General features: G+C 38.5%; 1 protein-coding gene and 1 long non-coding RNA gene across 2 annotated transcripts in view; both read left to right on the top strand.

Annotated features, from left to right (window-relative positions):
• Nucleotides 1-26721, top strand: part of LOC135464119 (sushi, von Willebrand factor type A, EGF and pentraxin domain-containing protein 1-like) — a 61691-nt gene that overhangs the window by 34264 nt on the left and 706 nt on the right. Inside the window, exons 29-47 of the mRNA XM_064741648.1 lie at nucleotides 285-455; nucleotides 8366-8589; nucleotides 10132-10342; nucleotides 11080-11235; nucleotides 11546-11701; nucleotides 12203-12370; nucleotides 12994-13080; nucleotides 13795-13960; nucleotides 15844-15974; nucleotides 16236-16451; nucleotides 17826-18062; nucleotides 18551-18684; nucleotides 19388-19581; nucleotides 23022-23158; nucleotides 23424-23543; nucleotides 23798-23935; nucleotides 24382-24547; nucleotides 24956-25201; nucleotides 25742-26042. Coding sequence (XP_064597718.1) covers nucleotides 285-455; nucleotides 8366-8589; nucleotides 10132-10342; nucleotides 11080-11235; nucleotides 11546-11701; nucleotides 12203-12370; nucleotides 12994-13080; nucleotides 13795-13960; nucleotides 15844-15974; nucleotides 16236-16451; nucleotides 17826-18062; nucleotides 18551-18684; nucleotides 19388-19581; nucleotides 23022-23158; nucleotides 23424-23543; nucleotides 23798-23935; nucleotides 24382-24547; nucleotides 24956-25201; nucleotides 25742-26018 — 3335 coding nt within the window. The 3' untranslated portion in view covers nucleotides 26019-26042. The remainder of the gene's footprint in view (nucleotides 1-284; nucleotides 456-8365; nucleotides 8590-10131; nucleotides 10343-11079; nucleotides 11236-11545; nucleotides 11702-12202; nucleotides 12371-12993; nucleotides 13081-13794; nucleotides 13961-15843; nucleotides 15975-16235; nucleotides 16452-17825; nucleotides 18063-18550; nucleotides 18685-19387; nucleotides 19582-23021; nucleotides 23159-23423; nucleotides 23544-23797; nucleotides 23936-24381; nucleotides 24548-24955; nucleotides 25202-25741; nucleotides 26043-26721) is intronic.
• On the top strand, nucleotides 1182-7045 carry LOC135481894 (uncharacterized). Its single transcript, XR_010446190.1, has 5 exons — nucleotides 1182-1263; nucleotides 1496-1612; nucleotides 2611-2801; nucleotides 4500-4739; nucleotides 6848-7045. It is a non-coding gene; the product is annotated as an uncharacterized LOC135481894 (long non-coding RNA).

Genomic DNA, 26721 nt, shown 5'->3' with positions numbered 1-26721 from the left:
CACATATTATACCATTTTTATGTAGACCCTACCGTGGACATGGAGGTGCAGACAGCTTTTATTACATAGCTGTTTAAGAAAGATTTCAGTAAAGTGACAAGATGCAGTAGTGTCCATCAAACTCTGCTCTAACCACATCATAGAAGAAAAATTGCCTGTTCCAAAATGCAGATTACATTGTACCAGTATATTTATTTAAATGTTGGAGCACGTTTTAGAAAGAGAGAGGCTTTAATGCTGTTTGTTGTTAATAGTGACGTAACTAGTTTCCTTCATTGCTGTAGCGGCCTGCCCAATGGGCACTTACTCTGCCAATCAGGGCCTCCAGCCCTGTACAGAATGCCCGCGTGGGTTTTACCAGGATCAGGGTGGCCAGACCACCTGTAAGGCTTGTCTTGAAGGTTACACCACTAACTCAACAGGCGTAGTCATGGCCAAAGACTGCTTCAATGACAGTGAGTTGGAATTTTTGTTACTCTTGAAGACTTAATTTACCTGATCATGGCAGCTTCTTGCTAAGATCTATGGCTGCATCTGTAAATTTTTATGTTTTTATCTTTATTTTTAGCTGTGATAATTTTATCTTTTATTTCCTAGTATTTTGCTTTTTGAATCATTATAAAAAGTACCCATTAAATTGGTTATACTGCATTGGGTATTTTTTCTTTTTTTGATTCATAGGTCATATTCATGAAAGTTGCCTTCTTATCTCTATGTAAATGTGAAACTGAGCATCAAGATTTATCTGTTTCGATAAATTGTGCACGTATTTGACTTTATCATTTTATCAGAACATTTGAGAGTGTTTAACATCACCGTTTGTGGTCAGAGAGACTGGGAAAGTGAGATTGTAGTGTTTATTTATGTATAAGATGATATACAATGCACTGTATTTCATACATCATACTGCAGGTTGGCATTTTTCAAGTGACACATTTTGCTTGATTCCGACTGATTTAGCCACAATATAGGGCCAATTAAGAGGTTTTTTTGCTAAATTTCCCAATTATAGAGAAAACACAAGTGTTGGCATCAAAAGTATCATTTAAAGTGCTCTGAAAAGTGCATACATAGTACCAAACTTCATGTGAAGTACTGTATTTGGTATATTTACTTCTTACTTCTGCATGAGTTGCTTGTGAATGAGCATGTATTGAGCTATATTTGAACTGTTTGCAGCAGATTTGTGCGATACCTTTGCATGTGACAATGGAGGAGAGTGCCGTGTGGAAAATCACTACCCATACTGTCACTGCCCTCAAGGTAAAATCCATCAGAATGGGGTTTATGTCACAGTAAGAAGTATAATTGTTCAAAATTTTCACCATATTTATTGTTGCTTATTTTTCTTTATCAAAAATGACAGGTAAATATGTGAAAACAACTGTAAACATGTAGAACTACATGATTGTATTTAAGACCTTTTATGTTAAAATGAGGATGCATCAGAAGTGACATTTGATGATATCTCACCAAACAAATGACTTCTTTACAGGTTATACTGGCAAAATGTGTGAAAACATGATCAATCACTGTGATTCTCAACCATGTTATTATGGGAACAACTGCACCAGTTTTCTGAATGGCTACTACTGCAGTTGCACAGAACCAGGTAAATCTACTGGATAAAATTAGTAGTAAAACAGCAGAAACTTTGGACACTCCTCGTTTTGCCGTTTTAAATATAAGCAGTTATTAAATAACTCTCATGCTAAAAGTGACAACTCAACTCAAGAACTCAAGAAATAAAGCAACAGTATCATATTTATGGAATTTGTTCTGCATGTCATAGTTTATTCTGAAAAATAATTATTTAAGAAAGGCTTATGGGTAATTCATGAGTAATACATGGCTGGCTCTCACAAACCTAACTCACCAGCCCCATGGTAAACTCCGGCAGACTCCCAAAACTGATCCCCATTGGTTTGTCAAAGGCAGACCTAAATCAGAAAGGCAACCGATTCTTATCTCAAAACTTAACTCAATCCACTCTGGGTATGACACAGGCAGAGACCGAGCAAGTTCTAAGAAACACACGTTCTGAGGAAAAACGTGCGGATGTCCCCTAACTCCCCGTGGTACGAATGCAGACCAGTTAACATCCTGTCAGTGCCATTTTCACCCTTCTATACCCATGTAGACCCCCACCATCTTCACTGGAATGATCCTATGACAATTGTAAAAGCATTTCAAACTGCAGACAGTATATATATGCACAGGGTTGATGGGCAGGGAAATTTTGATTTTATTAAATTTATTGAATTTATAAAGACTGCTACAAGTCGCACTCTAAATGTGTGTCTTGGTCGAATAATTATCTGTAAATGACAATATTTGAAGGATCTTGTCAGCTGCCACTGTAGCCAATGACATTGTGGTTTACAAGTAAGGATAACATTGTAACCAAACACCACCAGATAGTTTGTATTGTAGATAATAAATGCTGACAATTAGGTGTGAACATAATTAATGTACATGGGTTTTCCATGCGTCAGTTGATGACAGTAATGTTCTGTTGTGATAATATTTATTACTCTGATGGCTCTGTTGCATTTATTGTAAAAGCATTATTCCAAGAATTGTTAATATTTTGTGAAATTCTCCCCACAGTGAACTCCTGCCCACAAATAGATGGCACAGTGATGAGGTACATGGTGCCTGGCTTCAGTGGGAGTGTGGCTGATGTTTTACAACAAGAGGATTACAGTTAGACAAGCCCTTACTGCAGAACACAAGCTTGATTTACACACCCAGAGACGAGGGATTAAACAGTCAGTGTCACCTGACCATAACAGTTACAGGTGAGGTCATGTTATGGTTAGACTTACACCTTTCCTGTTACACACCAGTTGGATTTACACACCCAGAGACGAGGGATTAAACGTACAGTGTCACATGCCCTTAACAGTTAGAGGTGAGGCCATGTTATGGTAAGACTTACACCTTTCGTGTTACACCCCAACCACCGGGATTTACACACCCTGAGATGAGGGTTAAAGAGTCAGTGTCATCTGCCCATAACAGTTACAAGTGAGGTCATGTTAAGGTTAGACTTACACATTTCCTATCACACACCACCTTGATTTACACACCCTGAGATGAGGGTTAAAGAGTCAGTGTCATCTGCCCATAACAGTTACAGGTGAGGTCATGTTAAGGTTGGACTTACACCTTTCCTGTCACACGCCACCTGGATTTACACAACCAGAGATGAGGGGTTAAACAGCCAATGTCACCTGCCCATAACAGTTGCAGGTGAGACATAACTACACCTGCTATGATCAAGCACAACCATTTATACTATGATGTGTGTCTTGAACTTGCTGTAAACATTACATACCTTGCATTTTTATCTCACCTTACGAAGTAAGGAGAGGTATTGTGAGAGGTATGCTCATGTTGTCGGTTTCTGCTGTCACACACCTGTCACACACCACCTGGATTTACACAACCAGAGATGAGGGGTTAAACAGTCAGTGTCATCTGCCCATAACAGTTACAGGTGAGGCCATGTTAAGGTTAGACTTACACCTTTCCTATCACACAACACCACCTGGATTTACAGGCCGAGAGATGAGGGGTTAAACAGCCAGTATCACCTGCCCATAACAGTTACAGGTGAGGTCATGTTAAGGTTAGACTTAGACCTTTCCTGTCACACACTACCTGGATTTACACACCCACCCAGAGATGAGGGTTAAACAGCCAGTGTCACTTGCCCATAACAGTTGCAGGTGAGACATAACTACACCTGCTATGATCAAGCACAACCATTTATACTATGATGTGTGTCTTGAACTTGCTGTAAACATTACATACCTTGCATTTTTATCTCACCTTACGAAGTAAGGAGAGGTATTGTGAGAGGTATGCTCATGTTGTCGGTTTCCGCTGTGGTTAAAATTTTTGACCAATCATAGGTTTGCAGAGGCCACCTATAGTACACAGATAACCAATTGTCGGTAGGGATTTGCATATCAAAGATCAAGGGAGTTTTTTTTACCTCATAGCTCAACATTTCCTTAGCCATTCACAGGATTGCAGATGCCAAACGTAGTACGTGGATTGCCAAATGCAGTGTGCAATTTGCATATCCATGGTAAAGTTGTGCATATAAACTCCCCACAGTGTCTTTTACTGCCACAGTGATTTACAACTCCATAGCATATTGAAGTCACTGCTCTGCACTCCTTACGCATACGATGGAACAGTCATAGTTGTGACAGTATAATAATTTTCACCTTTATTGTTGATTTAATGCCAAGATCTTAGCACTGTCTAATTAATATGTGTGTATAACAGTGTCAATCATTCTACTTTATTTTGGTTTAAAGGTCAATATTTGAATATGTCACATAACTTCACACTTATGCAGTTTTACAAACTGCTTAATCAGGTGAGCTACAGGTATTCTCTGAATACCTTGTTACAGGATATAGTGATGCAGGAAGCATTCATCCTGTTGCTTTCTAAACTGGTTTGTATTGTTCTCTCTGCAGATGTGAATCCCATTATATTAGAATGCCCCACATCAAAAGTAGAGTTTATATCCCGTATTGGAGACAGCCGATCAGTTCCTGTCTCCACTTGGGTGAAAAAGCCTCCAGGTGCTGAGGTCATTGTTAACCCTGAGGAACTAGACATAAGCTACTCTGACATAGATACAATGAGAGATGTGTATGTGACAGCCACAAGAAATAACCTTACTGCAGTCTGTTCGTTCCAGGTGTTTGTTCAAGGTACGTAATGCACCAAGTTCTATTTTTAACCTATTGCACTGGTCTGGTTTCAAGTTTTGTTGTGTTTTTTTCTATGATGGCAATAAAAGTATCGGTGTAACTATATAGTGTAGTATTCTGCATCAATCACATGTACCACACCTTTAACCCTTTGATATTTTGACCAATGGGTGTTGTTGTAAAGAATTCCATCTGTCATGTCATTGAAACTTAGTAGGTCATATTTTTGGAACTTTTTTATTTGCACAAAACTTTTTTTGTTGATTAGGTTATAGTTCCATAAACGATGTCATTTAAGAGAAAAGTTACGAAAAATTGATTTAGGAAGTTTTGTGAAAGTTGGTCATGAAATTGGTGAACTTGTCTGTTCTTGTAGGAATCAAATCTAAAAGGAACATAAATAATTTTCTTTATTTCACCCACACTGGTTACTTTCAAGTCCCGACTTTTGTGTGGTCGTTATTCATATTTACAGTATGTACAGTACTATATTTAAAAAGAAAAAAACATTCATTGAAACTTCATTCATGCTTCGCTGATGTGTTGGACTCACTGAGCAATGCAGTCTGTGGCCTGGGCAAATGACCTTTGACCTATTTTCTCAAGTCAGAGGACACCTATGATATGTGAACTATCTCCACAAATATTCAGCCAAATGCATGTGTGATGTGCAGATCAGTATGCACACCATATTGGTGGAAGACAAGCCTTCAGTGAACATTAGACTGTTTAAACAGTCACACAAGCCTAATTGTCAACGGTTTATTGTCACCAAACACTGTGAGAGTGAGGGGATTGAAAATTCCCTGTCCAGGTCCATACTGTGAAACCTTACCGTGTGTGTTCTTTAAACATATCTGATCATGAGCAATAAAGTACACTTTTTGTCGGAAGTCTACCTCTGGGATTCCGAATCTGACATTGTTTTAATGCCACATTTTCACCCAGGAATCCAAGATGGATGGCTGTACCATCGTGAACACGTTTTAAACCAGCTAGGAACTAGAATGATGTCACCTTTTCTGGTAGAATTGGTGATGATTAGCGTGATGTTACAATATCAGTTGGACTGAGAAATAGAAGATGGCTGACATCAAAAATAGTAAAGATGTAACATTTGTACATAAATCAAACTGTCTCAAAAAAGACCTTTTGTCGTAAATCATTGATGAATGCATAAGAATCATTGAGATCATTTTACTGCAAAATTAGCTCTTTCTAATAACTGCATCAGTTTTCAAAGGAAACCATTTGAAATGTATTAATAAATAAATGTTCTGGTTTAAAACTATCACTATCAGTAACAGGTCATTTAAACCTTGGCTTCCGCAACCAATTTAATTTTGAGTTTAAAGTATTGTAGAAAGTGATATTGAGTCACAAACCAAAGAATATATGTATGTCTCATTCCTGAAGTTGCTTGGTCAATTCCTTGCTTTGATATCACTTGGAATTGTCTCATGGTCATGATGGTTAGGAGTAGGCAAGTGTATAGCGATACAGCTAGATCTGGTAAGACAGAAATGAGTATAGACACTCATACTTGGTGTGAGATAGATAGAGACGACAGTAAACAGGATTTATTTGCAGACCCAACATACAGCATCATTAATGTATGTAAATAATATGCTTGACAGTATTCTGAAATCTGTACATTGAAATGTTGGTGCAACTTTGCAAAGAGTGAGCGTCAACACGCATAAATTGTGAAGCAGTAAACACGATGTTGCTGACATCATGACAGTGCAGACTATGAGGTCTAATGTGGTGTGCCTGCCTTCAACCATGTGAGTCAGATGAGGCTGTTGAATAACTAGTAGTGTTGTCCGAGATGTCACACAAGTAAACTAAAGCAATTTGAAGGCAAACTACTCAACCTACTGCTTTAGAGGAAGGAAACAAAAGTGGTCATTTTCTGGCTTGACCATCTCTATCTTTTTCTCATGACTTTGGAAACTCAATGGGGTGCCAAGACCATCTTGGCTTGGTCATGACGGTAACAAGTAGGCAGGTGGCTTGCACTGTTTTGGTTGTATTACTTTCATACTCAGATGTGTATTAATTGTGGTCAGTTGAACTCACCTGTTTGTCACCTGGTTCATTTTCAGTGGCAACTTCTTCTGAACTGATTCTCAACTACCTGCTGCTAAATGGTAATGTTTCTGTTTGTGAAACAGTAAACTCTCTTGTGTCATGTCATTTTCGATGTAATGATGGCTACATAATCCATGGAAAAGAAACCTCTCTGGGTGTAATAGAATTGCTAAAGGAGGATGGGTTGATGCTACCAGTTGTCCCTCAGTGCATTAAACGTAAGTACATAGATGTATGCATTCATTAAACTTAAAGTTTAACTGAAGACATTGGCTGTTTAATATTAATGAAAAATTCACAATAAGCTTTAACCAAAATAACTCCTTAGTGTCTTTATTTATATGACGAACACGTTTGTAACTTTCTGCAAGCAACTGTTTCATGATCTTTTGTTTTATAGCTGATTATCATAACAATCCAGCCAAATTTCTATTAGGAAAGGACATTTTGAAGTTGAACTCTTTTCACATGGCATATTTTTGTTATTTTGTGTATGAATGTTGGACTTCAGCCTGAAGACAAATGAGTGATGTTGCATCCTTCACTTACTCTGTAGTTTTGCATGTGCTTGCCAGAAACAAAACATCATATCCCTCTGATTTCAAGGTTAATTTTGGGGTAAAGGGGTAAAGAGAATTGCGAACTGGTGACTCAACAAAGACTCTATACAAGGACAAGTTTTTGAATACAGAAGGTCCAAGTGACAGTTGAAGACATCATTTTTTTATGCGACGTTGCAGCGGGTGTGAACTTCATATATGTTTTATGAGCACATACCAATTATTGTGATGTAATAAAGGAAAGCAAAAATGAGTTCACAGCTGTGGACCATCGTGATACGGGCAGGGAGGAGTTTTACGAGCTCCCCATAATTTGATACTACAACATGAGTTATTAGAGAATTTACATTCCTTGTAATTGAACATATATATTCACTGTCTGCTCAAGTTTCCTAGACTGGACCAGATCGTTTTCAGCACAACTTACCAGATTCTAACCTGGATGTACTTTCTGAGGGCAGGTTTCATATATTGTTTGAAAACATTATGACTACAAAACTTGTATATCTCCTGTATAAATTGCACATTTTTTGGAATCTGATGTGCTTGTTTGGGTGTATTCGGTATATGAGCTGACAGAAATGATGACTTGTCTCAACACTGCACGCTGCTGGGCTGAAGACCACAGACATCATGCCCCTCCTAGTAACACCATACTCACATCAGGCCGAGTGAAACCTGGCCTGTTCTTCTTTCGCAGAACATTTATATATTTGCCTGTATAGGTTTTCCCTCGAGCTCTGCACTGTTTCCTCCCACTGCAATGCTGCCCACCGTTGTTTAAGTGAAATATTCCTGAGTATGGCATAAAACATCAATCAAATAATTAAATAAAATAAATTTGGCTCTATGGTGTTATTTCCACAGTGACTTTCTCAGATTGTGTTTTGGGCATCTGTTATGATCAGCGTCATTATCTGATGAGTTTAAAATTGCAGCTTCTAATGTTCTTATTTCTTTATGTCTGACCAGCTGTGCGAGTTGCAAATACCACCATTCCTGCAAAAGTGCTCTTCAAGACAGCAGATCAGCAGGATTTGTCAGCTGGGTGCATGGAAGCACTTCACATTGCTTTTGATGCATGTGAGGTGCATGTGTCTGATGAGGTGGAGAGAATACCAGAGGTTATGACAAGTTGTGGGAATGTAGACATAAACATAAACAATGATCAGCTTTGGATGCATCTAGGAAATCAGGTAATGAGTTTCATTCAATGCATTTACTGTGGTCAGTAAATGTACTGCCAAATCTCTGCTTTAAGTGCATAGAACTTGTATTAAGAAGGCTTTCAAACCAAAAAAAAAAAAAATGACCACAGTTTAATAAATCACTGATAGTAGTATCAAATTGATTAGTAAGAGCACGTTTATTATGATATGAGTTAATTGACCAAACTAGAATGAGAATTAGCCACACTATGAAAAAAGTTGTTTTATTTTTTGGATCTTTGTTTTATGCTGTACTCAGGAATTTTTTGGGGTACAGCATAAAATACCAATCAAATAAATAAATGAATAATAAGATGTACTTTCAACATTAACCCCATTCAACATAACCTAATTACCTTGACACATTCACATGTAAAAATGTGTAAAAATCACAGGATTCACTTTATACACCTTTCTTCATTTCTGTCTAGTCTGAGGGCTGGGACATACATGTATGCTACCCCAGGGACTAAAAGAGTCTAACAGCCAAGTGACCAACATGTCCATACAATGGTTACTCACACTTCTGTGGTAAAATCAATGGAAGGATATTTAACTTCAATTTTTTAATTTATCAGATATCAAAAAACTTAATAATGTAAATTGTAAATAATGTAATTGACAGGTGTTTGCAGATATCAGTGATTTTCTCTATTTTGTTGGATAACTCTATGTTGTAACCAGCTTGGTCGGACAGGATGTCTGACCTGACCCAGGTATTTTTTTCAGGCTTCATTCAGGCTTTTTTTTTTTTTTTGGCAAGAGATAATTTGAGAGGTGTAGCCATCCATCAGTATATTTGAGTCAAACCTGATAAAAGCCACATGATGTACTCATGTGTTGGTCACTTTGGAGAAAGAAAAGCAGGAAATTAAAATGGATTTTGCAGTTTGTCTGTCTCTTTGCTTCATTGACTGCCTCTCTCTGAAAACCATGCAGCCATAATTTTCTCAGCGACCTAAACTCAGTCTGCTCAAATCGCCTCATTCTATTTAAAATAGTGTGCAATTTTGTGTAAAATGTCAGGTTGTTGTGTACTTCTCCATGTACATATAGTACATAGTTTCGTATTAGGCATCAAGACCCAACACAAGTTTACAGACAAAGGTACTTTGCATGGTAACCATGTCAACTTGTAACATTTAGAAGGCCTGTGTTGGAAGTCAGTGAAATACATTAAACCCCTTTGAGAGTCTGGTATTATTTAATCATAGGATTATCCAAGTGTCTTACATCTTTCCTATGGGACTTTGTTGCTTTAATTCACGAGAAACATAATGATTGTGTACTGAAAACCTATCTTTTCTCTACCAAAAATATAAATTGTTCCCATTTTCACAGTTACTTGTGCCTGTACCTACATACATATATCTTTCTCCTGAAAGGTAGGTTTATTAATTAGCACTGATCAGCCAGAGCTCCAGTAGGATTAATGGTACATGGAGCTGCTTATTGTTTTGCCATTGACATGAATTGTGTATTATGTTTTCTGAAGCATACTATTGTTCACATGGCTATTTGAAATTGCAGGCATCAGTGGAGTTTCAACTGAGTGTTAGCACAGCAAATCTTGATCTTTGCAAGGCAGCTGTGAACAAAAACTTTAATCAGACACTGGAGATGGAGTGTGACACTCTGAATTTGACTCGGAGGGAAATAGGCTGTCCTGTGGTACATTTGGAAAATATCCAATCAACTGACAACTGTCCACCTGGATACAAGCAAGAGGAGAACATGTGTTGTGAGTAAAGCCTCCTATGTCCATTCAGGTGATATCCATGAAAGAGGGTTGGGCTAATAAAGTATTTACTGCTTAAATCTGAAAGCAATACTAATAAGATATGAAAGAAATGACCCAATCTTATTTTGCTGCAAGGGTTCTCCTGTTAAGAAAACAAAGGAAAGAGATTTCCTGAGCTTTTTTATTTCTATAGGAAATTAGGTTGTTATTATAGGCAAATTCCCCATCTTAGCTTTTGTGTAGCTTGAAAAAAAAGACAACAAATAACATAACTTGAGCTTTTTAGGAAGAGAGGTGAAAACAGACCTAAAAAGTTTCAGGCATATTTTTCTGACATGCTTGGTGACTCTGAGTCAACTTTCAAAAAGGAATTCTTAATAGACCACTGGTTGTGCTTGTTAGAGCAACAGGCGGAAACATGTCATGTTTGCACTTAAAGTCAAGGGCAAAACAGGATTCAGGTGATATAAGCAGGAACAGATGCTTTCTGAGGTTATAGAAATAATTTGCACCTGATTGGATAAACCTGATAACATGACGGTGCTTCCTATTACTTTGAACTGCGATATTTCGGATGTGCAACATCACAAAAATAAAAACTGCTTTTTAAACTTTCTGAGGGATACTATTAATGCATCTGGCCAAGTGTTGTCTTTTCTTTTAGGCTTTGTTATGAGTGCCTTCAGTTAAGCTTTGGGATATACACATACAAGGTGTTTTTGTCTTTCCATCAACAGTTCCTTGTCCACCTGGTACATACTACGAAGGAAGAGACTGCATTCCCTGTCCATTACATGAGTACAACGACATGGAGGCTCAGGCAGCATGTAAATCTTGTCCTGTTTCCAAAGGAACTAGACAGACGGGTAGCACTGTATCGAGTCAGTGCAAAGGTAAGGAAAAACAATATAATGCTGCTGTATTCAAACTGGGACAGTGTTGCATTGGTTTCCATTTTTGTGAACCTTAGATGAAGGTGTTGTCAAAGTCATATATGTCCATCAATTTCCAGACTTTGTTGAGAAGGGTATCATGTATGGTTATAAAATTCAGTGAACTTGTTTATTATCTCTCTGGTTTTAAGCTTATCGTTATTGAAAATGTTGATAACAGCCGAGTGAATAGTGCATTTTTCAGTCTGTATGTATGTTCATATGTATGGGTATTTAAGGAGGTATGTGTACCTGTACTCTCTATCCATAGCATTTTGTTTGGGCCCATATACGTCTGAGACTGGTCTGCCTCCATGCAATGAGTGTCCTATTGGTTACTATTTTGTTAACCGCACAACCTGTGAGAAGTGTCCTGATGGTACCAGCACGGAAAACCCTGGGGCCCAAGTCCGGGATCAGTGTGTGGGTAAGTACATGTACAGTTAGTGACCAAACTCTCACTGTTTTGTTTCTGTGGGAAATAATCAGTGAGTTAATGACCACAAAATATGCCTTAATTGAGATCACTGATGAACCTTTCTAAGTTAACAGTTTCATCATTTAACATTCTCAAATACTATTTATTGGAACCTAACATAAAATATGGTAGGTTAATTTTTTTCCCCATATTCTGATTGATGAAATGGTGAGGAAGTTTAAAGAAATCAAGAAATTTTTTGGAGGGTCTGTTCGGGTACCACCACCAAACATGGCTCATTATGAGACTTATGAGGTATGGATTTGCGTACTTGCAACTACAGCCTCTTTGCAGCACCAGATTGTGTTCACTGCTCCGCTTTTGTTTTTATATGATTGTCTGTGGAGATGAGCAGACTTTTAGAACTCATTTTACACAAGTTATAGTTGGCAATTTTATGCAATATTTCAGTTGTTACAATTTGTCCTGTATTGATTTGCACCTGAACAGGAATGTGTCCCAGAGGTACCGTCTCTGTCAGTGGACTGGTACCTTGCTATGAATGTCCTCCAAACTATTTCCAAAGTGCCATAGGAAAGAGTACTTGTGAAGAGTGTCCTGAAAATACAACAACAACCACGTATGGCTCAACCAGTGCAGACGATTGCAAGGATGCTGGTAATAAAGGATTCATATGTAATATGTTATCTTTACATATGGCTAATTTCTTTTGATGATAAAGTTGTCTGCATAGACTCCTGTATAATTTCATAGAACAAAATAATCAGTAAATCCAGTAATTTTTTATCCTTAACTTTATATAATTTGGCGCTTAACTTTGGAGAATGGACACAAATCTGCCAGTCTTCGAGATGATGATAGCCATGATTTCAGGAGTCTCTGAACATGAACCCCGTAAACATTTTAAACTTAAAAGTATCCATGATCCATTGTAGTCATGAATAAATCTCAAAGATAAAAGTCAAAGTAAAATATTTTATTAAATCTTAAGTAAACGAAGCAGGCTCTGCGTATGATGGCATACATAAGCAATATTAGACATTTATGCCAGTAAGTCAAGGATTGTTTATGATGTGTGTGATGCAGGAATTTCCGGTTGCTATTTCTTTTTAACTGCTTGCTTTAAAAACAAGTGTTATGAAGAAAGCCATGCATGGTAAAAATTAAAGCCTTGAAAGAATGTCTGTAGGAGCAGTAGATACGCCGAGACTGTAGACATGTATGTTGGCATTGTTTGTCGGAGTCTGTGTAAAACAGGTTAATGTTTTGTTTGTCACCAGCTCTTGTGTACTGTAACCAGTCTCTGTGCGCTAATGGTGGTAGCTGTATTTCAAAGGGAAATGGCTATATGTGCAAATGCCCAGAAGGTAAGGACACTCACCTTACAACTATTTGGTCAAAATTATGGCTGTCACTATGACAAGTTACAAATCAAATTCAAATTTCATCTGTCTCATTTCGACAAAATTCCACTTATGGACTTACACAATTTTCTGTACCTTAGTTTTTGAAAGATTTTATAGTATTGAATTAAAACGTATTAAATGTTTTTGAAGTTAGATTAAACAGCAGTCCAGCAGTTGCCACAGTATTATACTGTCTTCATGGTTATTTTTGTTAACTTCCTTAGCCAGAAGATCATGGTATGAGCATACAGCACTTGTGAAAGATAAAACAGTGGTGTTTTTATTTATATACAGTGTAGATCATATACAGTGTACATCTTTATGAAATCATTGAATTTTTGTGGAGGATTTGTCCAACTACTGCTCGGTCATTTATATTAAGTGTTTGTAAAAGTTGACAGGAGCACTACCTGTAGTGTGCTAGCGGGACACATGCACGGCTAAACTCACCCATAACTGGGCAAGTTCTCACACATGGTCTTGTATATATACTCTCTTCACATCTATTTATTTTTATGCTCCCTCGTGGATGCACTATTTCTTTCCATTTTTGTCATGATCAGATCCATTTGAAAGGAAAATTTGTTTTTTTTTCTCATTTTACAGATTTTTCATACAAATACTTAGGTATTACATTGCTATATGTATGTGTTTGTTTTGTTTTCATTTTTGTAGGGTTCTTTGGAGACAATTGTCAGCAGGAGAAGCTGTTCTATGGAGATGACTGTCAGTTTGAGCGTAACGATTGTGGAAGAGAAGAGAGATGTGTCAATGGAGGGATGTGCCAGGATTTGCTAGGGAACTTCACCTGTCTCTGTCCAGCAGGATTCTCGGGCAGACGGTATTTTATCACACAAATCTATCTATTATATAACATTTGTACACATGCACTCATTTGAACTTGCAAAGAAATTTTGTACAAACTGAAATTGTGTACAATCTCTGACTCAAGGTAACATCTCTGACTCAGGGTAACATCTCTGACACAGGGTAACATCTCTGACATAGGGTAGCATCTCCTGACACAGGATAAGATCTCTGATACAGGGTAAGATCTCTGAGACAGGGTAGCATATCTGACAGAGGGTAACATATCTGACAGAGGGTAACATCTGTGACACATTGTAACATATCTGAGACGGAGTAACATCTCTGAGACAGGGTAACATATCTGACAGAGGGTAACATCTGTGACACAGTGTAACATATCTGAGACGGAGTAACATCTCCGACACAGGATAACATATTTGACTGAGGGTAATGTATCTCACATTGTAATATGTGTGATAGAGGATAACATCTGTGACACAGGGTTACATCTGTGACACAGGGTAACATATCTGACACAGGGTAACATCTGACACACTGTAATATCTGTGACTCAGGGTAACATATCTGACACAAGGTTACATTTTTGACAGAGGATAACATCTCACAGGGTAACATCTCTGACACGGGGTATTAACCTCTCCGAAACAGGGTAACATCTCTGGCACTGTAACATATCTGACACAGTGTCATATCTGTTACACAGGGTAACATCTGTGACACAGGGTAACATTTATGACACAGGGTAATATATCTGACACAGGGTAACATCTCTCACCCAGGGTAACATCTCTCACCCAGGGTAACATATATCGTACAGATTGTAGCATCTCTTGACACAAGATCTCTGATACAGGGTAAGATTTTTGAGACAGGGTAACATCTGTGGCACAAGGTAACATATCTGACAGTGTCATATGTTTGATACAGGGTAACATCTGTGATGCAGGGTAACATCTGTGACACAGGGTAACATATCTGACACAGGGTAACATCTGACACATTGTAATATCTGTGACACAGGGTAACATACCTGACACAAGGTAACATTTCTGACAGAGGATAACATCTCACAGGGTAACATCTCTGACACGGGGTATTAACCTCTCCGACACGGGGTAACATCTCTGACACTGTAACATATCTGACACAGTGTCATATCTGTTACACAGGGTAACATCTGTGACACAGGGTAACATTTATGACACAGGGTAATATATCTGACACAGGGTAACATCTCTGACAGTGTAATATGTGTGACACAGGGTAACATTTGTGACATGGGGTAACATATCTGACACAGGGTAACATCTCTGACACGGGGTAACATTTCTGACACGGGGTAACATATCTGACACGGTAACATCTCTGACACAGGGTAACATCTGTGACACAGGGTAACATCTCTGACACAGGGTAACATTTCCGACACAGGGTAACATCTCTGACACAGGGTAACATCTCTTGACACAGGATAACGTCTCTGACACGGGGTAACATATCTGACTCAATGTAACATCTCTGACATGGGGTAACATATCTAACACAGTGTAATATCTGTTACACAGTGTAATATCTGTGACACAGGGTAACATATCTGACACAGGGTAACATATCTGACACGGGGTATTAACCTCTCCGAAACAGGGTAACATCTCTGACACTGTAACATATCTGACACAGTGTCATATCTGTTACACAGGGTAACACCTCTGTGTTTGCAGTCATAAGAGAACTCTCATTCTAGATTCCGTTTATATCAGATCATTTTCATAGGAAACCCCTCTTGAGGTCATTAACAATTAAATGTGGTATCCTCAATTTTATCAATGGGGCAGTGTAGCTCAATAAAGCCAAGTTTTGTCTCAGTTGCTGGGAACATTTGCTGTGTTCCAGATGTGAGCTGCCGATAAAAGTGTGTGAGCAGTTTCCTTGTGTCAATGGTAGCTGCCAGGATTTGGGTGGTGTCCGCAGGACTTGTTTCTGCCTGCCGGGGTATACAGGCGAAGATTGTGATGTCAGCATAGGTAAAACATGTTACGTTGATCGTTAGAAATTTCCAGGAAGTAGAGTTTTTGTACATAACAGATACAACATGACAAGAATTATATATAATACACACTCTTACATTCTTATAATTCTATTTTATTGTTGACTTACATGCATATTTTATAACCATTCTTCAAAAAATTAAGGCATTAAAGTTCAAACAGTCTTGAAATAAATTTATGTAAATGTGTGCAAGTGGCCCTATTATTTTAATATGGATACATGTATTGTGTTTTTAGATGACTGTGCCTCATTGCCTTGTCTGAATGGAGGTCGCTGTTTAGACGCCCTGAACAACTATAGCTGTGAGTGTCTGCCAGGCTTTGAGGGCAGGCATTGTGAACAACGCTTAGATCTGTGCCTGGGCCAGAACTGTAATAGCTCTGGCCAGTGTATAGATGACCATGTGAACAACACCCATGTGTGTATTTGTAAAGATGGCTATCAACCAATAGGTACAGTACCTTTTTGTTAAGTAAAAGTACCAGTATTGCTTTACTGTTTTTTAAAGAATTGATTGAAAATAAATTATCAGATATTAGTAGTGCTGAAGGCAAGGAACAACATTTTCCCAACCAGTTTTTTTGAAATGTAAAGATATGAATATTTTGTTCATTACGTTGACTAACCATGTGAAGAACAAGAACCTAAATATTGTTGCTACAATTACATGTGTAAAAGAGCGGATCAGATGTCCCAAAGATTAGAACAATTAGGGTAATTAAGTTCAAAATCTATTTAAGTTTTGTTGTACTTCATTTATATGAAACGTTGTATCACCAGCTATCTAACCTGCTGTGCTTATAGCTTTGTAAGTTTGTGTATGTCCTCAAAGGGGAGACTCCTGCTGTTATAATGGATAATAATGGGTTCAGAAGGCTCCATCATGATTTTTGGTTATCACTCAACTTCAGTTGAGTGTTTTATTGAAGATATTTGGAAATGGGTTTTGAGGTTATCGAATTTGAACACCTCTTCATAGTGTATAGGTTGTATACATCCAATGCATGTATGAGGTGCCACGGGAGAGTTTTCTCATGGTAGTGGTTAAATCCTGCCTGTATTGTTTATGACATTTATTTCAGTTACTGACAGTTACAGCTCTCTCTTGAGAGAAAGATGGTCTGTCTCTTATAACTTACATATATATATTTACTGTACCTATTGTTAACAAGAATTGTTTCAGATGTAGACTGGTCGGGTGGTAGTGCTGTGGATGGGTGTTACATATAGCCTGCCCTTTGTTAATATAAACGGGCCAGATAGCTCACTTGGTAGAGCGTTTGTTTGCTTCGGGGGGGGGGGGGGGGGGGGGGGGGAGGGAGGGCAGCAGATCCAGGGTCAGTCCTGGGTTGGGTCACCCCTCTAAATCTAAAAAGAGGGAGTTGCATATTCCTTGCTTGGCCTTCAGCCTTAAGGGAGTGGTGCAATGACTGGTTGACCCATATCAGTATAATGGCTGAGGCAGGGCAGCTTACTTGCCTTCAGTAAGTCGTCTCAGTGAAGCAGTACTAGATGAAAGAGAGGTGGGAATCCGGCCCGCAACAGGGAGGCACATTACATGCACTGTAAGGATTCCTTCGTCATTATTTGACTGAAAAATTGTATAAGTCTGACGTTAAACCTCAAGGACTCACTCACCCATATTTAATAGAATAAGTTGGAGATGCAAACTGGTCAAGCTGTACTGCTTTGAATGGATGTTGCAACTTGTGATTCAGATGCAGACCTGTGCATTGTTTTTAATCTGTGTTTCAGATGCAGACTGGTGCAGTGCTGTCAGTGGATGTGTCAGATAACCTGTGTCCATTGTTTATATCATGTTTCAGATGCGAACTGGTCCAGCTGTAGTCCTGTGGATGGATGTAGCTCTAATCCCTGTACTGGGATGGGCAGTACAAAATGTTCCAATTCTGGCCCAGGGATGTATGGCTGTGTGTGCAAGGAGGGATATGGAGGCTCCTTATGTCAGCACAATTTGGATGACTGTGGCTCATGTCAGAATGGAGCCACATGTGAGGACCTTGTGGCTGACTACAAATGCCACTGTGCTGACGGGTTTGAAGGTAACAAGGGACATAAGAACCCCGTAGTGACTGTTATGTTGAGCAAAATACCCCATAAACAAATATAAAATTAAATTAATAAAATTTAATAAATTTTTTGTAGTATGAGATTCTTGTCCTGACTGCTGAAACTTGCATGCTGTATTCAGAAAACATTTACAGTATGACTGTACAGAATCTGGCTTTTATGTCCAGAAGTTGGATGTTTTATTCATGCACTAATTTTGCAGAAGACTGAACTTGTAATCCAGCCCGAGTTTGATTTTGAACAAATACTTTCCTATGTAATTCATTTTTTTAAAATCTCACAATATTGTCATGTTCATGTTATAGACATAAAAATGATGTGATAAATCATGCCTGACCAGTGTTAGTATTTGCTAAGAAAGAATGTTACAGTTTGAGTGTTGAATTGATGGACATTCATCATAGGCTCAACACAGGTGTGAGTAAGAGAGTCTGTAATTCCATTTTCTTGATTGTTCAAGGTAAGGACTGTGATGTTAATATTGATGACTGCGTCAACCACGGGTGTGACTTGGAGGGGACTTTCAACTGCACAGATCTGATCAACAACTACCTGTGCAACTGTAAACCAGGGTACAGCGGCAAAAACTGCTCAGTAAGTGAAAATTGTTTTACACACAGACCCCTGTATGTCAGTGAAAGTGAGATGTGTGATGCATTTCTCCATAAAAACTTATAGCATGTTTGTGATTCAGGGCACTTCCAAATCACTCACTTCTGACACACCCACATTGTACCTCCCCCCCCCCCCACCGCCCCCTTCCTCAACACCTATTTCACAAAAAAGTCTAAAATTGTAATCCAAAATGAATTCCTAAATACTTGCCTGAAACTTATTTAGTTTTGACCACAGTAGTGCAATTTGTAGTAAGTTTGAGCATCCAGCTTCAAACATTTTGTTTTACAAAGAAGATTAAAGTATTTAAAGTTGCCCATAGGCATACTTGACTCCTATGACTTTTTGCCTAAATACTTGTATGTCATAACTTGAATATGAGCGGCAGCATTCAACAATATTGAAAGAAATGTTTGAGTTGATTGTTATGTGCAATGTATAATTAGACTGAATTAAATTTTACAGGAATATACCGTCCCAAGTGCCATGGTTTATTTAATGGCTCCCATTATCACAGATATTATCTTGTTATGAATTTCCATGTTCACTCCTATTAAATTGAAAATTGGTAAAACAGTGACTGTTTCTACTTGATCTTTATTAATGAATTCTATATATTAATCACAATTTAGATGGCCCGAATGGTTGTTTTGAACAGCTGATTGATTGTATATTTGCCCAGGTGAAGGTGAATGAGTGTGAAAGTTTCCCTTGTAAACATGGAGGTAATTGCACAGACCGGGTGAATGGCTTCTTGTGTGAGTGTTTGCCTGGCTGGCAGGGTAAGCAGTGTGAAGAGGCGACCAACAGGTGTGAGGAATCTCCCTGTCAGAACAAGGGAGAATGTGTCAGCATATTCAACACCTACTTCTGCAGGTAGGCAGCCATTTACTAAATACATATGTAAAGCACGTGGAATAAGAAGACTCCAGAACTCATTCTGGACTGACGTTCTTTTATATATCCATGGAGATTGTTACCGTATACAGGTGGTGCAGAGAGACAGAAAGACCTGAGAAGACAGGCATATCAGAACAATACTTTGTGCTGTTACAGTATTATTAAGTGAAGTGGTGATATGTGTATTACACATTGCTGGCTGAATGTGGTACTGCTGTTATACATGACTCATATACTTTTTACAGTGTATGATCATAAATCTGTGGTGCTGGTTGTGTGTACTATCAGTGGGGGTAACCCTGTTCCTTACATTCTTAACTTGAAACAATAAACTTTCAAAAGATGAGAAGTGTCGAACTTGAAATCAATATACATGTAATATGAGTAAGGTGCTGCTATTAGCAATTACATGTGAATAACAAAACACCAATTATTCGGAAACAATACTTTGCTCATTGTAACATGCTTAACTGACTAGAAGTATTTACATGAACAGTTATGCTGTCTTAGCTATATCACCATTATCTAAAGAGGTGGTTCAAGTACCGTGTTTTTATACAGCATCATTACACCATGTGAATGAGTGATATAAAAAAAACTAACAAGATAATAAAATCACAGCATGAAAATGTATGCACAAGTCTGTTTGAAAACGCTGTGACACATGTACTATTACACACAGGTCCTAATAAACCATGATGGTTCATGGCTACAATCAGACAATGTGACCATCTTATGCCAAATGCTGCCTATAGTTGCTGACAGGACCATACTGGGATGTCTCCTAAGGTTGTCCAAATAGCATAATAATAGGTGTCACATGAAAGAAAGTGAAACACCATGTTATCTTTATTATTTATCAAAGCGCATGGTCTGCATTACACTGACAGTAATCAGTATTAATGGTTAACACACTAAACCATAGTAAATTAGTTTTCTTACGTTACATTGTACATGTGATGATACACCCAAACTGGTACATCGTACAGAATTTGAATTTCAAGCCAAGGGAGGTAACTTATACAGTGCAAATAGTCTAGACATAAAGTTGCCATGGTTACAAACCATGGGCCTGTACAACCTACTTAGTACAGTATTTAACTTCATAAGAACTGTTAACACTATTCCGCTATCTTACAACTTATGTATAGGATGGAACAGTGTTATACATCAAATTACACATACGATGTGTGGTATTGCTTACTGAGAGCGAAACCATTCAGCCAAGCCGCAGCCATGTGCATTCCTGCACAATCGATCAGCTGTTAGAGTACATGTAAACATTACATAACTGCTCAGATTACACAAGCTAAAACTATCATTGTTCATGCCACCAAGCTTGGTGAAAACTTATGACATGATTCAAACTTACATACCTGTTAATCTTTGTGTGAATAATTGACACTTATATAATTTGTCATGTGATCTTGCCTTGTCAGGCTGATGGAAAATGGCGGACACTGAGCAATTGAATCCTGGGTACATATCAACCAAATTATCTTATAGACAGTATAGACAAAAAGAGGTTTGTTAAAAAGTTCACTATCTTCCATTAGTCAAATGAACATAGACTTCCTTCAAGTGAAGAACTAAAAAAAGAAAAATTTACAACTTTCAAAACGCTGGACCTAACTAAGGTCAACGTCACGGACTACTGTCACAAATATAATATAACCTAAAAGTTACAACATCCCTTACATATACAGCAACTTTTATATTATATACAAAAATAAGACAAACATTGTCATGATCTTATGTAAATATTTAAAGATTTCTTTGGTTTATTGGGGTCATAAATGAAAAAAACACTGTGCATACCTTTGTTTGAACTGCAGCAGGGATTCATACAAAGGTTTGCACAGGCTTTTTTTTTCATTTATACCCCCAATGAACCTAAAAAATGTTGCAGTGAATACTTATATTTTAATTTAAGGAATAAAAGAATGTCATCTGAAGTTTTACTTTCATTCCAAACCATGATAAATGTTAGTCGATTGTTTTGAGGAAGGGAACGCCGCAGGCTCCAGAATACACACTGTATGAATGAGATTCTTTGGGCCAATGAAATTGGTGATCAAAGTTCTACTGTTACTAAGCAACTTCACATGCCACATCACATAAACATATTGACCAATCAGATCCAGCCTTACAAGCGTAAATTTGGGAAAATTAAATTATACATGTATATACTGAACAGCAAAAGAAATACGTTATTAAAAGAATTAGATACCATATGTGTAACCATTCAAATTGTGTGAAGGATCATGGTTAAATGACGTACAATGATGCCAGATGTTGTGGTCAGATGGTTTGGCTTCTGTACTATAAAGTCATGCTAACACAGCCACAGCAAAGCAAAGCCCTGAACTTTGCACAGCCATGTATGATTTTGGGAGAAAAGCATTTCTCTAAAGCAGTCTTTATCAAGGGTATTGTAATAAAAATAATGTTAATAATAAAAAAATGTTCAGCATTCACTATAAATGGTATAGCTCACTCAAACGATACTTGCAAGACCCTGCAAAGAGAAAAGGCCCTTGAAATGTTTGAAGGGGTAACTGTGGGAAGGATGTAACCACTTTAGATTTTATGTCACCACCATCACACAGCGGTTTGCTGAACATGCTTGTCCTGAACAGCCAAGGGTGACAACTCCTGCACAATATCCACTCATTAAATCACACATGTTATAGTAAGCAAATAAGTTAACTATATCAACAACCATTGTAATAGTTAGTCCAGTAAGCCAGTATGCACCAGTAGTGTTAGGTCTCACTTGGATGTAAGCCTTAATACTGAAAAGACTGTATTTTTCTCCTATGGGAGTTGGTTTTGAACTCTTGCAATGCAGTTTCAACAGCCACTTTCAGCTCTCAGATTGACAGCTATTTTTTTTAGTATGTAAGTGGCTAGAGGAAATATGGTTTGACTTCATTCTGAAAAGTTTACTAAAGTCATCTTTTTTTTTTTTTGGCCAACATGAGCCAATCACCAAACTGTCTCACATCTTTGCCAATGAATGTGCTGTAACTTCATATTGAATCTAGGGGCCTCCATGGCTCAGTCGGTTAGTGCGCTAGCATAGCATAATGACGCAGGAGTCTCTCACCAATATGGTCGCTGTGAGTTCAAGTCCAGCTCATGCTGGCTTCCTCTCCGGCCGTACGTGGGAAGGTCTGCCAGCAACCTGCGGATGGTTGTGGGTTTCCCCCGGGCTCTGCCCGGTTTCCTCCCACCATAATGCTGGCCGACGTCGTATAAGTGAAATATTCTTGAGTATGGCGTAAAACACCAATCAAATAAATAAATATCATGTTGAATCTGCTAACAACTGACTGAATAATAACTGGCTGAAAATTACACAGTTCCTAAGTTGAGTTATGTCTTCCCTGTGACTTTGCTGCTATTGATTGCAGATGTAGCGGCAATAAGACATACGGAGGACAGTGTGAGTTTCCCCCAGGTGGATGCACCAGTGTCCAGCCCTGTCTGAATGGTGGTCAATGCTCTGATGATGATGACACAGTTGTCTGCTCCTGCCCACGGCAAGGCGGTACTTACAGTACTACTGAATTCCATTTACAGTTGATTGAATTGTGCTGAATGCTCTAGTATAGACTTACTGTACTGAAAGATTTGTACATAGATTTGTTTGGAACAAGAAGAAAAATTCAAAGCAGATTTTGCTGAAGAAGGGAAAATGAAAATAAGATTTATACTCAGATATATCTAATTAGACACCTAAACATTTAAAAAGTTTAATGTTGGGACCGTCACTTGCTTTGCAGTATACAACTAACGTTACACTGTTTTTTTAGTGGCATACACAGGTAATGGGTGCGAGAGCCGGGCAGATCTGTTTCGGGATGGCAGCTGCCAAAATGGAGGATCACCTGTGGTATCTCCATCAGGAACACTTACCTGTTCATGTATGTCAGGTGAGCACAGGTAACATGAATGATGTGAGAAATTATGATAGGGAAAAAGATGATGCAATGAACAAGTGACATTTGATGGAAATCACCATAGGTCATGATCTTTTGCGGTGTGATTTGGTAACATAATCACTAGGGTAAGAAACAATGCGTATCCATGATTATGTAGGTTATTAGTAGTTGACCTTGAAAAGAAACATTCCTGACCAATGAGAAGGTGGAAATTCTTGATGAGAGTTGTGTTATTTCTGTGATAGGCTACACTGGAACCCTGTGTGACATCAATGTGGATGACTGCCTGCATAAGACTTGTCCTGGAGGGCTTTGTGTTGACGCTGTGAACACGGCTTTCTGCAGGTGTCCCGTGGGGTGGACAGGTGACACGTGCTCAGAAGGTAGGGGTTTAATGTTCAGCAGCCTTTATAGCAGAGAGATACTGATGTGTGTATATCATGATGATAGGAACAAACCAACTGTCTTTACGTTTATCATTTGACAAGTAGTAGTGACAGATTCACTCAAAGTTCACTCATATAGTCAAAAGATAAACTTCTAGAATTGAGAGCGTGGAGAAACCTATGACATATGGTTCACATTGAAGCAGAGGAATATTTATCTCATACAAGTTGAACACCACTGCAGGGGATGAGAGGTTAGAGTGTCAACCTGGTATAGCAACTAAAATCTGATCATACATTTACATGTATCTTAGATTTCACACCTTGACAAGGCCTAATACCTTACTTGGTGCACATCATAAGGGGTAGGAGAGCCATGGGTTACACTGCTTGACTGGTGTCTTCAGCTTGTGTCTTCATGCATTCGCTATTTGCCTTTACAGCTATTGATGTGGATTATGACCTGTATTTCTACTCCTCAACCAAGACCGGCCAAGCATCTCTACCTTACCCAATAGCCCTAGATTTGGCATCATTTACATTCTCCTTTTGGGTCAGGTTTCAAGAAGCGGATTCCACAGGAACTTTTTTCATGGCATTTAAAGTCATGTAAGTGTTACAGCATGTGTGTGATCAGATGTTATTGTGGTGGTGTCTGTGCACTTTTTATGCCCCCTTGCAAATACAACATATATTGTGGGTATCTAGACCTGTACCTGTCTGTCTCTATAGACATGCATGAGCGTGTGTATGTATTACAAGTGGACAGAATTTTTCAACGAACTATTTTAAACAAAGCTTTTAAATTTGGTACACGTATCCTGATTAAAAACTATTTTTCTGAGGAACATACATCTTGTTTTCCAGAAGGATATCAGTCAGTAGTTAATGTAGTTATGTTGGTCATTATGCTTGATAATGTTCATGATAGAACTACGAGTTTATTCTTGCACAAATTCATGAAGTGAAGTTAAGGAAATAACTGATTTGTAAAACTTTATGATTATCTTACTTTAGGAAAGGGATGAAGTGCCCTGGAAAGTTAGTACAGGTCAGCACTGAGGGCTTGACGCTCTCTATCCCCAGTGTGAGTCCCTTCCCCATCAGATATTCAAACGTCCTGAGGGTGAACGATGGACGCTGGCATCATGTGACCATAGACAGTCACTACGAACAGGGTGCCTACAATGTCCGCTTTACCACAGACGGGTCAACTGTAGGCACCAAATCCATTGCCACGGATGTTAGTCCACTGGATGAATCGTAAGGACATTGACTGTTTGTTTCATAGTGAGGAGTTTGATTTTATTGTTTATTTATTTGATTGATGTGTCACATCGCACTCAAGATTATTTCACTTATATCATGATTGCCAATATTATGGCAGTAGGAAATCCAAGGGAACCCAGTCTACAGATTGTTGGACTTGAACTCATTGTGCTGCACTAGCAAGCTTGGCCACAGAGCCAGCTGGATTAGGATCGCAGGGTTTAAGGTGCAAAGTATTAGTCTAGAAACTTTATGTACAGGTACATGTTTGCCCTCATCCTCTCATTAAAGTCTATTGGAAGACTGTATAAAATGTAGTAGTTTTCTTGGTGATTTGCATGATTTTGTGTGTTTAATTCCTGTCCTACGTGTGTCTGCTATGTACTTGTGTTTGTGCTTGCATGGTGTAAAATCATGGGAAAAAAGGGATTTAGATATTTATATTTTCTTTTTTTTTATAAGTTATAAATGAATGAGGTTGTTTTGAATTTCTGGGCACACTGCAACACATTTACCATTTATTATGTTCTCCAGCATTTGGATTACCCTGGGGAATGAGTATGATCCCTGCCTTGAGAAGCCAGTGGATGGACAAGGGTTTAATGGGTACATTAGCCAGGTGAACCTGTACAACAGGGCATTAGACTTCGACACGGAGATTCCACTGATAGCCGAGAACACCACTGCAGTTCTAGCCGGAGTGGTGTTACGCTGGGCAGAGTTTTGCACTCTTCCCGGGAGTGAACAAGGTACAGGGCAGCTCTGCTACACCCAAGGACGAGATATGTCCCAGAAGGCTTTACTGGTCTGACATGCTCAATACGCACATACTCAGGTATGATTGTGGTGAAATTTATACATAACCTAATGTTTTATGCACTTTCTTGGTTCATCTAGGCCCATCTGAGCACCTCCCTAGCGAAGGGTTCAGTGGTTGGATCTAACCTCACAAATGGAATTCAGTGATAATAATAGCCCTAAGACAAGGGTTTAAAGATATATCTTGCACAAAAGGACTTTGGCTTATTGCTATGTACCCTAGGTATAGATTTGACCTCCGCCATTCAGGAACAGGTATATTTCCCAGGCACAGGTTCATGTAACTGAGTATTTCCAAGAGACGTGGGATTCAGCTTGGGAGTAGGAGCCATTTTACCAGCCCAATGTGCAGTCGACATATCTAGGGTGATTTTTCTTAGCTTTACATATAAGTGAGACTGACTTTCTATTTGATAATTATTGCAGGGACAAAATTATTATCCGAGTGTTGAGAGGGTATATGGAGATTTAAACCCTGGGTGTGAAATTGTAACCCTGAGCCACAGACATCTCTGATCTGCCAAAAAGGGGTCAGCATTTGGGAATGCATTCTGATGTACTGGAAGCATAAACTTGTGTACATGTATGCTGTAAACTGAACTCTAACCTCTGTTTATATTAAGTCATACACATGTAGGAATATTGAGGAGTGAGGTTGCATATCACTATTTTTTATTCATATTGCTGTTCTCTGA

Source organism: Liolophura sinensis, chromosome 1 (assembly GCF_032854445.1).
Source record: "Liolophura sinensis isolate JHLJ2023 chromosome 1, CUHK_Ljap_v2, whole genome shotgun sequence".
NCBI lineage: Eukaryota > Metazoa > Mollusca > Polyplacophora > Chitonida > Chitonidae > Liolophura > Liolophura sinensis.
The sequence above is the reverse complement of the archived record's forward strand: the minus strand, read 5'-3'. Positions and strand labels throughout refer to the sequence as shown.